This window comes from Limulus polyphemus, unplaced genomic scaffold (assembly GCF_000517525.1).
Source record: "Limulus polyphemus unplaced genomic scaffold, Limulus_polyphemus-2.1.2 Scaffold3415, whole genome shotgun sequence".
Classification (NCBI taxonomy): domain Eukaryota; kingdom Metazoa; phylum Arthropoda; class Merostomata; order Xiphosura; family Limulidae; genus Limulus; species Limulus polyphemus.
This window is the reverse complement of record NW_013669025.1, coordinates 1-17,274: the sequence shown is the minus strand read 5'-3', so window position 1 is coordinate 17,274 and position 17,274 is coordinate 1. Positions and strand designations below refer to the sequence as shown.

At 31.9% G+C, this 17,274-nt stretch overlaps 1 protein-coding gene across 1 annotated transcript in view; it reads right to left on the bottom strand.

Annotated features, from left to right (window-relative positions):
• LOC106469307 overlaps positions 1 to 16,565 on the bottom strand; it is a 33,193-nt gene extending 16,628 nt beyond the window's left edge. Inside the window, exons 1-5 of the mRNA XM_013929797.2 lie at positions 16,422 to 16,565; positions 9,453 to 9,573; positions 5,909 to 5,980; positions 3,484 to 3,697; positions 1,391 to 1,477 (exon numbers count right to left, since the gene is read on the bottom strand). Coding sequence (XP_013785251.1) covers positions 1,391 to 1,477; positions 3,484 to 3,697; positions 5,909 to 5,980; positions 9,453 to 9,573; positions 16,422 to 16,522 — 595 coding nt within the window. The 5' untranslated portion in view covers positions 16,523 to 16,565. The remainder of the gene's footprint in view (positions 1 to 1,390; positions 1,478 to 3,483; positions 3,698 to 5,908; positions 5,981 to 9,452; positions 9,574 to 16,421) is intronic.
• Between the last annotated feature and the right edge of the window lie 709 nt (positions 16,566 to 17,274).

Below are 17,274 nucleotides of genomic sequence, written 5' to 3'. Positions count from 1 at the left end.
AGATGAGAAATGCCAGGGAAATGAATGAGACAAAAATATTTGTTTCCTTCTCTGGCATCAAGAGTTTTTGGAATAAACAATTGGTTAGGATAGAGCAAAACATAGGTAGAATGATAGAGTCCACTGAACATGAATGGTAATTAAATCAGATTGGTGGAATCCGGAAGCTAACAGCAACAATAAAATAAACTATGAGGGAAAGGTGATATAATGAACAGGAGGACATGGGTTCGAAGGGATGCCGTGGTAAAGCATGTGAAACAACCCTAAAGTCCCAATTATGCAGAAGGTGGCTGATCAGAAGAGCCATCAGGAGAGGAAGCTCTAGTGAAAGAAGGAAACAGTAAGTCTAACTTTTCCCCAGTACATCCCATTTCAGAATGAAAATTCAAATCAGCACCTCCCAGAGAGATACCCCCGGGCCACATGAAAGACTCCATCTCACCCCAAAGCAGGTCACAGACAGCTTCCACAGAGAGTGGATTTAGTGTTAGAGGAGGTAAGTATATATTGGAATTCTTTATGTTTTAATTTCAATGGAGTTGAACTTCATTTTTTTGTTGCACTGGATACCATAAAGTTTTGACTATCAAGTTACAATTCTTCTTAAAGACTCTGTTGCCTTTATCTGACAGCAAATCCCTTGAATAGAGAAATTTTCCACTGATTTGATTACTTTACATAAAATGCATTCAAATTTTTTGTTCAGAAATTTTAACAATTATTGATCCATACAGGAAAAAAAAATCTGTTGTTGCATATAGTTACATACAACTGATGAAAAATTACTTCTATTAACTCAATAAATAAGATCATGCCATTTCACTCATTCACATTTACTATCTTAAATACAAATCAAATAATAAAATTTGGAAATTGAACTCCATTTTCTTGTTTTTACCTGCTTTATCATTCCTTCACATTGTTTCATGACACTTTCTGGTAATATTTGTTCTGTTTACATAACTTTGATTAGGTATGATGCAGCCTCAAGGTTCTCAACAAAACTAATACCTTAAGAGTCTAATATTATTTATAATTGATACATTATTCCACATTTCTATTTACTGAAGTTGTTTTAAACACCATGAAATAGATTTACTGAGTGTGAATGACAACTGATTAAGTGCAAAAAATTTCATTAAATTTCAACTGTTGTGTAGGAGCATAAAATATTATCCTGCATTTTGACACAAGAAACAATCACACACTAAAAATAAAAAAAATTGACAAAGTTGTAACACTGGTGGATATTATGGTCAATGAAATCAAGGTTCTTATTTTAATTATAATGAAGTTCCTAAGTAGTGAACTTTTAAAATATTTACGAGTTTTTAGCAAAACTATACTCTCAAATACAGTTAACTGAATGATAAGCTAATGTACATACCCAAGAAGGTTGATGAGCTGTATATATTGCAACTAAGTTTTTTTTTTATACCAACAAGCTGATGAAGGACACTGCTAATAGACTGGTCTGAAAAAAATATTTTGCATCAGTTTTTCCAGCTAAATGAAATAAAAGAAATTCAAATCTGAAATGAATATTAACCTAGGATATTATCTAAAAACTATTTTTTTTGAAAAAAGTCAACAAATTAATAGAGTTTTCAAAATTGTGTAATATAAAACATTGATTTTATTTAATTATTAAATTTTACTGTTTTTTTACTCTTATGTGGATATGATACTAAAATTATGTTGTAAATACAAAAACATTAATAATGAGTTATTATTAATTAAGTATATAGCAGTAGAAAGCGGCATTAATCCTGACATTGTTGATAGCACTGTCAAAAATCTAAAAACTAGGATAAAAATATTAAGTTAAAACCACTTGATGCAAAAAGTAAAAACAAAGATATAGTACTGTCATTTATATCTTGTTTTTCTTGTCAAATAATGGAATGGAAGCCATTTAGTAAATAAATAAATATTTTTCAGATATATAAACTGATAAACAAAGTGAGCCAAATTCTTGATATAACTAAAGATAAAATTAATTTAATGGAAAAAATTTGATATATATAAAATATCATGCGAATGTGAAAAAGTTTATATAGGACAAACTAGAAGGTATTTAAAATACAGACTGAATAAACAAAAATGAAATGTTAAAACAATAATATTACTATTTCACATTTAGCAGAACATATTAATGAAACAAAACACACACAATTCAATTGGAAAAAAGAACTGTTATTTTAGCACAACCTGAAAATTTCATTGTATGAATATACAAAAATCTATTGAGATAAAATATAAAACAGTACGTTTAAAATACTGAATAAGGATAATGGACCTGATGGAAAAGTTGTCAGCAGGTGGTGTGCAATTCGTTAATATGTAAATCATATTCTGGTGCCTTTTTTTATGGGTATATTCAAATCTGATTCTTGCACAACACTGCACTCCTGAAGATGATAAACAGAAAAGGAATAAGTACCTGATCCTTATCAGGGAGAAAAGAGCCAAAAACAAAGGCCAAAGGTGGAAGAGCTGGCAGAAATCAACCACAAATGTGGTAGGCTCCACAGCAGGAAACAAATCAATTAAGGACTTGAACTGGAGAAGAAACAAGTAGAAAGAAAACAAGCACCTGAAGCATGAAAGTAGAAACATCATCAGTTAACTTGTTGGTACACCATGGTTCATAACAGCTCCATAAGATTGTGGAAATTTCAGTAGTCCATAATATTAAAAGTACCTTGCCATGGAGTAAAATCTGAGGCTTGTGATACTCAGGCATGTGCTCTACTAAGTGAGCTAAAGGGATAACAACTGAATGTCAGGCCCACGAACAGATGAAATGCCTCCGGTTGTCAATGAGTCAGTTGGAGAAAATGCCTGAAAAGGGATGTCTGGGCCTTTTTATATATATATTTTACTTAGTACACATTGTTGAAAGTGGCCTAAAGTACAAATGTGAAAGCTGGAGAAAAAGAAGCTGCAATCAGGCAGATGGAAGGAAAGTACATCAAGGACAAAAGCAATGTAGCACAAAAGAAAGAAAGAGAGACAGTTGATTAAGATGACTAGAAACTTAAAAACATAAGAAAAAAACACATCTGAACACAAGAACAAGCCTATTATCATATACTAGTGATCAAGGGGATTACTGCTCATGGAGGTTGTCACCCTCCTATTGGTGTAGAGTTACAGCATTATGATAATTGCATCATAGGCTGGCACAATACAAATAGACATGTAAAGAAGTGGGAGGTTGTTCAAGGCTTGTGGCATGCACAAGAACTTCCACTGCAGTTGTGCACGAGGTAATATCCCTTAGTGGTCCATAGAGATAAGTAGTATTTCTGAACTTATTTTTATCTGCTCCTTTACATTTTGCTTTATTATGTAATAATCTACTGCTATTAACACAAGCATCAACATGTTTGTCCATGATCAATGTTATACATGTTATTCCACCAATAATTAAAATTCCACATTCTGTTCTGTGTGAGTACTAAAGCACTATCTCACCAATACGTTTTAATGCCTCTCCTCTGTTTTCTACTTCTTGTGTTGATGGTAGTTTGACAATCAGCACATCAACATCTTCCAATGATGACTTGTTAAAACTGTCATCACCTACAATCAGCTCTTTTACTTGATATTGACTAGCTGCTTTCTCAAGACTCATGGCTGGTGATGTAACTGCTGGTAGAACAACCGATGGGTGACTGTCTAGTTGGTCCTATAATAAGGTTCCTTCAGTAATTAGTATTGACATTACATTTGATCAGATATATTCCCAAAATATAATATACTCAATGAATATGAAAATTACCTACAAACCTCAGAAAATGAGGTATAATCTGAAAAAAAAAATAGTTCTTCATTTTTAACATTAAAACAAAAAAATTCAGTATCTTGCAATAATTTGCTTTTTTTTAATACTTACTAATAACTTGCACATTCTCATCCATCATTAGTGTAATCATACTGAAAAGCAAATTTTCCAAAATTTTTCATTAATTTCTAATATTCTATACAATTCATAGAACAATTTAAAGCATTATTGGTATTTTATATGTTTGCAAATGTTTTATCTAAAGATATCCATTACCAATGGCTTAAATCATCTCTAGTTACTCACTGTTACAACATATAACAGTTTTTCATATATTCAACTCTAATGAAATTATAAAAGTACTTTCTTTACTCTACAAACAATTATTACACTTCTTTAACAAACACAAGAACTTAATTTTAATATCATACTGACATTTTTAATAATTTTCATTATGCTACTTTTTCTAATAATGCATTCTATCTACTTGCTGAAAAAGAAAAAAAATTAATGGTCAAGAAAGAAGTTTATCTATACACTAATATAATTAAAGCTTCCTGTAACTTTGCAATAAGTATTTTAGGTTTATTGAAAATAGTGTATCTTACAGTGATGTATTGAACTATATACCTAATTATTCAATGAAATAATGCTTCAATTAATAACACAAGTTTTTTTTATAAAAATCTCTATAGAGATGTGATGAGCTCATAATTATATCATAGAATTATATGTCTATAATGAAAATGTTCTTGTTATATTTTGTTAATTTTTACATCAGGAATAAATTTTGGTGAAGAATATTATGTCATAACATATTGTACGATTTTGTACTAGGAAAAAACACAATATAAATATCTTTATGAATAATCTGTACATGATCCAATCTCATGTTTTAAACTGTAACAAACTCATCCTGGGAAAGGCCAAGTGTTTCTATGTGCACTTTCTTACTAAACAAATGGAACAGTCTCATAGAGAGAGAGAGAGAGAAAAGTGATCGATCCTGAAGATAGTAGATCTTGTTTCCTAGTGCATGTAAACATGTTCTGTGGGTAGTCTCATTCTGTAGATAGAAAGAACAAGTTCTATAGATGGAAATGGTTCTGCAGAATGAAACTTTTCAAACACTAGCCTTAATGACTACTGTCTCATTAATTAGGGTGAACGTATTCTTTATGACCTTCTATGAGAAGAATCAGTGTAAATCTATAAGCACTGTCCCAATTTTATAAATGAAACAACCTTATTATACTAGTAACAGAAGTTTAATCTAAAAAAATGGATCAATTTATCTCTACAAACAACATCCAATTCTGGAAAAGGCTCAGTGTCTCTTTTGAGTACTGTTTCTTTTTACAGGGCATTTCTAAAGTACGGCTATGCTGAGGATTAAAACAAAACTTAGCCTATTAGACCTTAATGTAATAGAATTTTTTTATCATTTCTTAATTTTATTTTTTTACTTATTCTTCAATGTCTAGTATTTTTTCAATGTGGTCTCTAAAGAACTGCAACTGTCATGTAGGAATGTGATAACTTTGATACAGGCATGATTTAAGGAAAAGTTTCCAATAATGAGATCCAGTTATTATGTCTTCATATTTAATACACCAAATACAGTTTTTTTTTCTTAAGCAAACTTATAATTCATTAGAAATAACTTTATGGTATAAATAACTTTATAGATTATAAACAATTACAGTGAGAAATTTACCAAAACATAAAAAATATGGATATTTTGTTTTGTGCTGCTCTGATTCAGAGATTTCAAGCACATGGGTTAAGAACTATAGAGCTCACAAGGTGGAATAAAAATACACAAAGTTAATAATTTTATTGAATATAGTGTGTAAAAAAAAATTAGCTAGAAAATGAATATGCAGAGAATTTTTATTCAATCCTTTATAACCTATTTACTTTGTGGATATAGAAACAACTGCTGATCATAATTTAAAACATACATTGTTTTATCAGAAACTAATAGTTTCACGTATGAAGAATGAATATTTACATACATTTATGTTCAAATCAAACATAAAACACTTTCAAAATCAATTCTCAAATAGTTAATTTTAAAATTGATAGTAAGGATTAACAACAAACAGAACACACCTTTAGAGTTGGAAAAATGCTGTCTCCATTTAATCTGTTGTTATCGTACTGATAGAAATCTTCCAGGCTCAACTAAAATGTAAACATATTTCCAAAATATAATATTACTGTCTCTATAATTTTATTTACAAATCATTAACCTCGCTACTTCTGAAAATGTATGTTAATATCATAAATATCATGTCACTAAAAATATATAACAGGCATATTTAGATGTTTGAGATTCATTCAATGAACCTTTCTTAAATCTATAATAAACACACAAAATAGAACTTTTGATAAAGAAATAAAAAATAACACACTATAGCATATCAACACTAGATTTAGCATATAAAATTTAGCAATTAAAACAGTTAAAATATGTATATAAAAGATATGAGTTACTATTTACTTAAAATTAAAATCTTTGTGTCAATAATTTATAGCAGTTTAATAAAAAAACAGAATTCTTAACCCTTTCACTGCAGCTGGGATATTTCCCAGCTACAGTCAGTGGGTTAATAAACAATTTTTTTTCAACTTCTGCAAGGTAAATGAGGCTTTATTTTTTGTTTAGCACCAAGTACATTGCTAATTAATTGCTTGATTTCAAATCCATCCCTTTCTCTCAAATTTTCTAGTTTCAGGTCCTTTCCCCTCTTCTATAAATCCTACAATCATCCTATTTCTTGTCAGGTATCAAACTCATTTGGTAAATTATATCTACTAGGTTATTTCCCCACAAGTTCTAACTATATAATAACTGCCAAAAACTTTACTGTTGATTGTTTTGCTCCCTGCTGAAACATACTGTTTCATCACTATAGTTGGAGATATATTTTACTCCTTAAAACTGTCCATGCTTTAAGTGACAAGTCAATCTAACTTTGAATGTTACAGGCATAATATAATATTCACAATGAACTGTAAAGCTCTTGTTTTCCATCTGCAATATTTAAAGTTCCTGAGTGTTGTAATTGTACAGCAATTTACCTGGCAGTGAATAGCATATCTTTTCTTTGTTTCTAATCATTCAATTCTTTGAGACTAGAATCTTGAACATGATATTTCCAGTTTCTTTGCATACAGCACAAGATGCTGTCTGAGATGATTTCAATACCCAATAAGAAAGTACTATTACAATACTTTTGGAATAACTATTAAGTTCATGTTTCCACTTCTTTATTACCACCCTTTTCATCACTGTTCTCATCTTCATCAATAACACTTATTCAAGGTTCTTATTGTGACTTGAGTCTTCTCTAGGAGTTGCAACCCAGGATCCTGTATACTAATGGGGCTCTCCAAATCCTGTGATTTATATAAGAGAATCCCAGGATTTAATTAATATATTTCTGGACAAGGGAGATGTAAATGATATCCTGATTTTTTTACTTTTCACAATGACAATACTTAACCAAATTATATGAAAATGTTCAGCCAATGCAGTTTCTTGATTAGACATCAGTAAAAGCTAATAGAAAGATGGCTGTACTCAATTGTAATTGCTTACACTTTGGACAATGAATGATATTTCTTGCTGGATGATAGTGAAGCAGTCAGATGCACATACAAAAAGGATCTGATTCAAGAATTCTTTAGGTAATAAACAGTTTAATAACACAGTTATCTGAATAAATGCTTAAAGTTTTACAAACCTCTTGTGTCTGTATTATTCTGAAACCATTTAAGATAGCACTGACCCTTGAAACTGGGCAAATTTACATGCTGAGGAAACACTGTTAAACACTTCTTATAACCTTCAACATGAGCACAAAACAAAAGTACGATGTCACAATCTCTGAAAGTTCACTTTCAGTCATATATGTCATATGTATAATTAATGCAGCTGGGATAAAAAAATACATAACAAACTGTTTTAACACCATAACTTTACTTAGGAATGATAAAAACATGTGAAAATTGATACACATACTCTTTGTGAATATCCTCATAGCTTGACTTAAAAATTTTTTGCAAATTTTCTGCAATATTAATGAGTTATGGACAATTAATTGTAATTAATGCCCTCATTAGTGGTAATTAGACTCATCACAAGACAACTGGTAAAGATTTTTGAATTTAAAAATATTCAAGCTATGAAAGAGTGTAATATCAACAAGTGTGCTAAATTTCATGCTGATATTGGCTTTAACAACTATTTTCTCAAAACACAGTTTTCACTGGGGTCACCAAAAATAGCATGATAACTTCACCATTAAAGCTAATTTTACTATTTCACTTCAATTTGAAGCATCTTTAAGTAATGTTTTTTAAGTATTTTCTTGACTACAATCGCAGATGTCTATTTAAAAGCATGTTTACTGTTGACAGTCTTGCCATTCTTATAGCCTAATGGGGACTATTGTTTCAGTATTAACACCTGAATACCATCTTCAAGTTTAAGACAACATCAGCTTTTGTTTTCAAAGAAGCTTTCTACTTTTCACTTATAGCTTTCTCTCTATTCTTTTTTTGGACACTCTCTTGTCCAAATCTCCTTGAAAACTTTCTTTCAATGGATATTCCATCATGGTCACATCCTCATACACTGTATATAATGCAATTAAAAATACTTCGCCATTTTGCAGTTACAAAAAATAGGAGGCATAAGATTGTCTTCCTATGTTTCTGTAATGTTCTACATTGTATTCCTTTCTTTTTTTGCTTTAAATAGGAAATAACAGAGAACAAAAATCTATTTTTAGCCAGTAAATAGAAAATTTGTCAAATAAATGACAAATAAACATTGAATAATACCCAGATTTTTAACCAGTAAATAGAAATTTGTCAAATAAATGACAAATAAACATTGAATAATTCCCAGATTGAAAAAGTGGCTATTTGTTCTGTGCCCTCCACGGGTATCAAAACTTGGTTTTTAGTGTTATAAGTCTTCAGACTTACCACTATGCAATGGAGAGGGTGTTGAAAAGCAACCACACATCGACTATATGTCAAATACTCCACATATATTACTCTTTACACTTAGTTAAGTAAGAAATTCAAGGTTGAAATAATTATATTATAGGATATCAAAGATTGTTTGGCCCATCAAGAATGTCCCAATTCCCAATTTCTTTTTCTTTCAACAAATAGAAAATTAATCACTGCCCTGATCCTTCAAATATTTATCAACCCTTTACTTAAACTCCTGTAAAGTTGCAGCCTTTACTACTATAAATGTAAATCTTTTCCCAAGATTTACTATCCTTCTAGAGATATAAAAGTGCCTCATCTGGAGATAAGTATGATCTTTCCAAATCTTAAATGCACAATATCCTGCCCCTACCACCCTCAGATACAACACAAAAAAAATCTGATGTATCAGTCTTACTAATTCCTTTAATAATTTTGGATACTCAGTTAGATCAACTCTGACCTTTCTTTTCTAGAAAGACTATGAAATCTTAATCTTTTCTCATATGATAACTTATTCCATTTCTGGAATAATCCTACTATTCGTCCTCTGAACCTTCTCCAAGAACTCAAAGTAAGAGTAACTAATAAGCTAAGAATTATTTTAACATTTAAACTATTTCAAAATATAATACAAAAAACAAACCTTATCTTGTATAAAGGCAACCAACAAAGTTTCTGAGGATAAAATTTTCTTCAAGTACTTTGTTTCAAATTCATCTTGTCCAACTGAACTTAAAGCTGAAGCTGCAGGATGGCCATCAAAGCTATCAGAAATTAAGAAAAATGTTAATAGGTTCTCTGCGACACTAAACTTGGACATTTCATTAAAAAATTGTATCCTTTATAACTACATAAAAACCATCTTAAATTTAATTTTTCTTGAAAATTTATTTTCAATACATTTTAAATGTACCTTTACAATAAAATATTCTGTTAAATATGAAAAATTTCAGGCTTACAAGTACAACATGGAACATTCTCATTCAGAAACAAACTATAAAATGAAACTCATATTTTTAAGAATGAGTCACATATTCACTGCAAGAACTTGATCTCTGAACAGTTCAAGTTTCACACTTATGTAAGTTTGTAAAAACTGTTGAAATGAATATTCAAAAAAAGAATTTCAAACATAACTGGCATTGCAGATTTCATTAAAATTAGCAAACTTACTTTTCATAGATTACGTAAGTGTGTGTTTTTTTTTAAAATGCAAAATATTTCTTTTATCTTAAAAAGGCAAATACTTCTCATTTATCCTAATTTTAAACATTTTTCAGATATGCATGCATTAATCATACATAATATAATGTTTCTATTTCAGAAAACATACTGACATTGGAAAGAGTGAAAATATGGGATACTAGAATGATTTCTGATTAGAATAATTTAACTCTTTCCAGACCAGTGGGGTTTTAATGATATCTTTTGCTCACAGTGAAAATACTTAATCTAATTGCTTAAAAATTAGTATAAACTTATTAAACAGTATCTAGTTTCAGCTTAAAACATTCATATAATTGTATTTACTTTTCTCATCAATGTTTATACTGTGAAATTTCTAATATCTTGCTGTGTGATACTATTTACAAAATCATTAAGAATACTTCCTTTCATTTTAGAATTTCAGGGTTTTTTTAAATTTATAATCTGAAAGTTAACATTTTTCTTATCTCAAAATGTATTTGTAATAGATACTTACCTCTCAATACACAGTAGTTATTCCTTGCATGTCTTCCTTTGAGATTTTGTGCATGCCTCTAGCCTTGAGCTGTCTCCACATAAGACACCATAACATGAACTGTGCTAGTGCATGATGTAATCATTATGCAACAATAGCCCTCAACAATAGGAGGGCGACACATCCTCCACACACAGTAGTTCCACATAAGCACTTGCACTCCAAATTAACTTCATTCTTAGATGAGGCAAGAATAAGGTGCACCAGTGGGGGTAGGAGAGGTAGGAAGGTGTGCAAAGAGGTTGTATCTATCAGAAATGCATTTTAAGGTAAGGAAAATGTTAAATTTTCAAACAATATACTTATCTCTCTGCACACAGTAGCTAGAATCCCACACTGATGTGCTGAAATGGCTGGTGCATTTGCAAAAACCTAGATGAGCTCTCTTTGGAGAAGGCAACTGAAGTAGAAAGCTCAAAGAGTGCAACACTGTATAGTGGGGACTTACTAAAGGGGTAACACTCATGGGAGACTACATCCATCTAATACAGAGTATACTTTTCATCTGGATGGAAGTATTGGAAGAAGGCAAAATGAGTCAATGTGTTGCAGAGATGGGTGGAAAGAGGTTGGTTTGCACACAACAGGTTGGTTGGATATAAAATGTAGTGTGGCCAGGGCAATGATCAAACCATATGGTTTGGTATGTGCTCTATTGTACATTTTACTCACCTTACACACAGGAACTAAGTGCCTTCTTGTTACATGAGGAGAACACTCTGCCCCATATGGTTGGCCAAACCACAGAGAAATTAGCATATTATATGATAAGGGGTAACTTGCATTACAATGACATGGATACCCCTGCACTACAACCCACTGTACTTTGCTGTCCACTTGGACTCTCTCTAGAGGGATCACACAAGTGAAGAACTTGAAGAACAAGTCAACCACTCCAACAGCAAGGATCTCCAGTGCTACACTTGAAGACCGGGGGAAGATGAATTAATGTTGGACAACACACCAGAGATGTGCCTGAAACAGATCAGACCTAACTATCACAATGGGCTTTTACTGAAAAAAGTGTGGGTTACCACAAAACCTAATTTGAAAAGCAGGCATGTGCAAGCCAAGGAAGTGGGCAGATATTCCCTTAGTTACAGTTCATGGACAGTACAGTTTGTAACAGACAATGAAACATACCACTATTGTGGTCTTGTGGAAAACCCCATATCAACAGTGGGAACTTTAGAAGCTAGGACAAATGGATTTAATATTTTCTATTACTCCTGACTAAATGCAAGTTTAGGGAAGTGAGGCAACAGTGGCCACTAGGTGGGTTCCAAGAATGGAACGGGAGAACAGTATATACAGGTAAGGAAATAAAAGAGGCAATTAACTGTTAAAGACAGTGAGTATACTGGAAAGTAGTTACTGCAGGGAGGCAAAACCACCAGATAGTGGAGATACTGGGATACACAGTGTCAAGTGTAATTCACATTCCAACCAGGAAGATCTCGTCCAACGTCATCAGAGAGTGAGTCAAGCGGTAGATTTGATGTGATGAGACATGATACAGCCTGCAAGCATCTCCATCCAGGGAGAAACAGATGATCCAGATGAGCTGATGAATCTATCAAGTGAGCATAGAATATGAAAGAGGAGACCCATGGCAACAACAATCAATGAATACAGGAACTCCTAAATGTTACCATGCATGCCAAGCAATACCTGACCACCTGAATTGGACAAAAAAGGTGATTAGGGTAAGTATGATCACAGAGGGCTGAGATCAATGGAAGAGATATGGAAGGAAGGGTATGACCTCCTTTCCGAGCTGCCCAAGTCTTAGGAAGAAATGAGCAGTCAGGGAATAAAATCATGGAAGTTCTATTAAATAAAGTATGGGAAGCATCCAATGTACAAAGATCAGACCTGCAATGACCACAGGCAAGAAGAAGAAAGAAAGAGGTTTTAAGAGAGATGGTATGAGGAGTAAGTGGCCAAGGAATCAAAAAGGGCTTGGGTAAAAATGTGGAGAACCACATTAAGGTTTCAGTCAGGTAAAGGATCTGGATGAGGGGACAATGAATTAGGAAGGACCAGAATAGAGTAGAAAGAAAAAGGAAAGACAGGATCTTGGCAAAAAAGGATGAAAGGTAGTCAACAAGGCTGCCCAATAGCCTGCAATGGTAGAAACCAATATTTCTTTATCAAGTAACTAGGTACAGAAACCCAAATGGTGGGCAACAGTAGAATGGCCTGGTAGTAGAAAGTGGTGAATAGACTAACAGCAAAAACACGCCACTTTCAATGATAGCAAAAGAGAGTAGAAAAGTGACACAAACAGGATAAAAGAAGAGGTACAGGATCAAATAAATCTGACCAGTGAGCAAGGGAACAGACAAATCCCACATGCAAAGATGAAGAGAGAATATTCATGAGTGAAAGAGAGAGGTATGATAATGGAATAAGAGTGACTGAGATGGAGGCAGAGGAAGAGGTGCCCTGGATGCCAGTTGACAAAGAAGAAACCAAAACTGAGCCAGTCAAAAAGTGCTTCCATGAAAGAGTGTCACAAATCAATATTGATATTAGTTGATATAGGAATGATAACAGTAATGGAGGTTATTCTGTTGATATGGAAATGATAACAGTAATGGAGATTATTCAGTTGATATGGAAATTATAACATTAATGGAGGTTATTCAGTTGATATGGGAATGATAACAGTAATGGAGGTTATTCAGTTGATATGGAAATGATAACAGTAATGGGGTTATTCAGTTGATATGGAAATGATAACAGTAATGGAGGTTATTCAGTTGAAAAATAGAAATATAAAGTATGTGTAAAGCTATAAATCTAAATAAAGAAGAAGTAAAAGTTCTTTGCCTTATAATCGTATTTCGGGTGTTTTTATTAGTAGTGTAAATACCATCACAAATGATGTTTTAAATGGATCTGATAAATAGTGATCCAATAAAAACAGTAAAAGAACAAAAACATGTAAAACGATAGCTTACTGTATGTTATAAACAAATTGATACAAAAGAAAATGAAATGAGAGATAAGTATCAAAAACACGAAAAACGAAAGTTACTTGTGAAAGTAAGTGAGAAACATGAAAATCAACCAGAATAATAGAGAAAATTCAAAGGAACAATGAAAAGCATGAAAAATGATAATTATCTCTGTTGAATAAGAAAATCGACATTTAATGACAGGTAAAATTGAAATATCATTCAAACGAAATGAATATAACGTTATAAGCAGGTTTGCTACAGAAATAATGAAATTGACACTTATGTGAAGAAAATGATGATGAATGCTGAGAAATCTTCAACTAATATTCAATAGTAAATCTAATGTACAAATCTGGAAAAAAAAATATATTTTTAGAGTACCAGCAGTTTTTGAGTGTTCTATTGTTATAACTATGTTTGAAGGAAATTCCTTTATTCAGTCCAAAGTTATGCTATTTTCCATTTTAAACTTGGCTTGGCTTGTAGGCTAATTTCGCATCAGTTTTTTCTGGTCTATGGATTCTTAGCTTAAGAGTATGCAAATTTTTAAAAAGTAGAGTTTAAAGTTGGGGGCATTTTTTATGGGCCCTTGCGCATGCATGGACCCCAGGGTAGTTCCCCCCTCCCCCCTCTAGGTGGGCCTGATCACATGCTATGACATCATAAAAGGATGAGAATAAAGAGCTGTGATAACTCTCAAATAGAAAAGTAAAATCATGAGAAACAAGACATGGCTAATTATATTTTTAAGGGATGATAGTTTCTTAGGAGCTGTGCAGAAGTGTAAGTTTGAACTTTTTAAATTTTTTTTATGCAAAAAAACATTGGAAAAATGTTACACGATGACAAAATATCAACTCTAAAATATTTCTATGTTAAAAATTGTTGAAATAGAATTAGCATTATTATTTTTATTCAAATTATTAAATTTAATATGCAAGTGTACTCTTGATACTTGAATGATGCTCATCTATTGTGACATGGTTAAACTATCAAGAAAGGCTTAGAGTTTTGTACTTGTTTTTTCTACAGTACAGAAATAAAAGGAGCCTTGATTCAAATTTTTAAATTTGTCGGAGATATTCTCCTACAGGTGGTTTCTTTGGGTGTTAGAACAACAAAGCTGAAAATATGAGCTTGAATAGTAGAGGTAATAAGTTTAAGCTTTGGAAGCCAAGATATAAAGTTGCTATTCAACAGAATTTTATTTATGTTACAGTTATAATCTTGTGAAATGTATTACGACAATATTTAGTTTGAAATGCTATTAAAAGATTTTTGATTAGGTATACAAAAGTAAAATGCTATATTTAAACTGACTTAACTTCACACTATTATGAATGGTGAAGGAGTCAAAACAGGCTTTTGAGAAGCTCTGTTATTCTTTAAATGAAAAAAAAACTATTTATAACCTTTCACTCTGTATCAAAATATCTTATTTTCTGTCTAACTCTTAACTTTTCTGCCATCTCCACAAACATCTTAGTTATTAATTAATCTCTTGTAAGATATATTTTCAATAAATTTCTTTGCATCAAAATACACAAAATCAACTGGGGTATCCTCAACAAAAAATTGCATAAGAAAAAAAGATCCAACAAACTGCTACAGCAAGTTACGTTTTTCTAGATTTACACTCAGTATTATCAAAAGAAAGCCAACTCTTCAAAAGCTTTTCTAAATAGGTTCTGACAAAAAATGTAAATATCCTACACACAGGTAGTGGTAAAGTGCACAAGCCACAACCTTTTACAAAATGCCATTCAACATGGAATTATTTATTTGATATCAGAGTTTTCACCTATTCATTTTACCCTACATTACTGACTTAATAACAGTTTATGGTAGAGGAGAGCAAATATCAGATATAATATACAGGAATACTTAAAATAGTTGTAGATATGCATTTCAGAGGCTCTAGGGGTTATGTAAGTAAAATATCCAAACTATATGACAGAAAAGGTATTGTTATTCTTCACATGAACATCACATTGCACTCCAACTTGTCAGACTGATGTGTATAACAAATTTGTACACTTTATTAAAAGCTTGCCACAATATTTCTTCTCTAGTACATAGCAGTCCAATGAACTGCACCTCTTCACATCGGGTTAACAAAAGTCAAACTAGTAATAGTAGTATCAATAATAAGCCTGTAATTTATCACTTTCTCTCCTCGGCTCTATTTAAAAACAGAGCACATTTGCAATCTTTCATTCATCAGAAACATAAAAAATAAGAAATCACTAATAGCAATAACCATTTGCTATGCTTCTTGAAGGTATTACTCTTAGGATAAATTTTGTCTTGGCAAAGAGCTTTATTCACAAAAAAATGTTTCAAGCTTTACTAAACCTTTTAATGAGTGTTGAAGGTAAGTCAAAAATTATTTTAAAAGGACGACATAAAAGTAATTGATGTGATACAACGATTACCAAACATAAATATATGAAGAAAACAATATCAACAGCTACGACATGCACCCAAACCAATTCATCAACTTGCAATTTATTAGTTTCAGCACATCCTGAGGCTGAAAAAGCGGTTACTTTTCCTTTTGAATTTATTAATAATATATTACTATTTTTTCTGTGTATAATGTTATATTATCTTGCTCAATAACATTCTCTGATTGTGAAGATAGCTAGCATTAGCAGTACTGAACTGGTATGGCTAAAGTCAGTGAAGTGTAATATTTACTATTTCGAGTACTTCTGCCACAACTTTGCAATCTGCTTCGTATTCGATTTTCGACAGTCTACATTATTCAATTATACTTTACTGACTTTACTGTTTACAATTTACATTGCAAAATCGTTATATTCTTGCACCTAAATATTGAATAATAAGTCTTATGAAAACAGTCAAAAATAAAGTTAATCAGCAATCGTATATTAAAACTAACCTTTCATCTCCCCATATTAATACCGGAACCTCTAACGAGGAGACACACAAATTAAAAGAACAAATAATTATAGCAATGGAAAGAAATCCTTCGCCAGCCATTTTTCAATTCTCATGTGACACTGGGATACGTTTTGATTGCCATCTGGAGCTTAACTTGCTAACTAATTTGGTTCGCACACCATAGACGACGGACGAGAACACAATAGGCTAATATTACATATTCTCGATAATGGAATATGAGCGAGGTGAAAAGCAAAATGTTGAAGAAAAATATTGCATTTAATTAGATTAAAATAAAAATTATCCCTGTGTTCGTTAAAATTGCGTAATCTGCACACACATTGATCTTTAAAACTTTAGACTTCATTATGTTGGGGGTTACTGTCAAACAGGAAGACATAAGCAATAAAGGTGAAAATAATATTTAGTTGAAGAGGAAAAACCCAAAAAATAATTTAAAGAGGTTTTGTTAAGAGTTTATAATATCTGAAACAGCGTGTTGGCAAAGTTCCATTATTCTATATTTTTGTAGCTTAAGCTGCCCTGGATGTTAACATGTAATAGCTAGTCCTGCTATGGCTCCTTTATAAGGACCCTGATAAGCAGTGTAAGTTTCCTTGTGTTGAAGGACCAGGCCAGAACAGAAGAGGGCCAGTTGGCATGGGCCTACGATTTTGAGGTGGCCTACTTCCGAATACAGAATAAACATAAATGTATTTTAGTTTTTACTGCTTCTTATTACAGTACTATACTCTATTGTCTTACATACTGTTACGTCTCCGCTTGTTAATTGATTTTTCGTAACTTCGTTCCGACGAGACTTAAGCGACACAAGTCCTTTCTTAATAAAA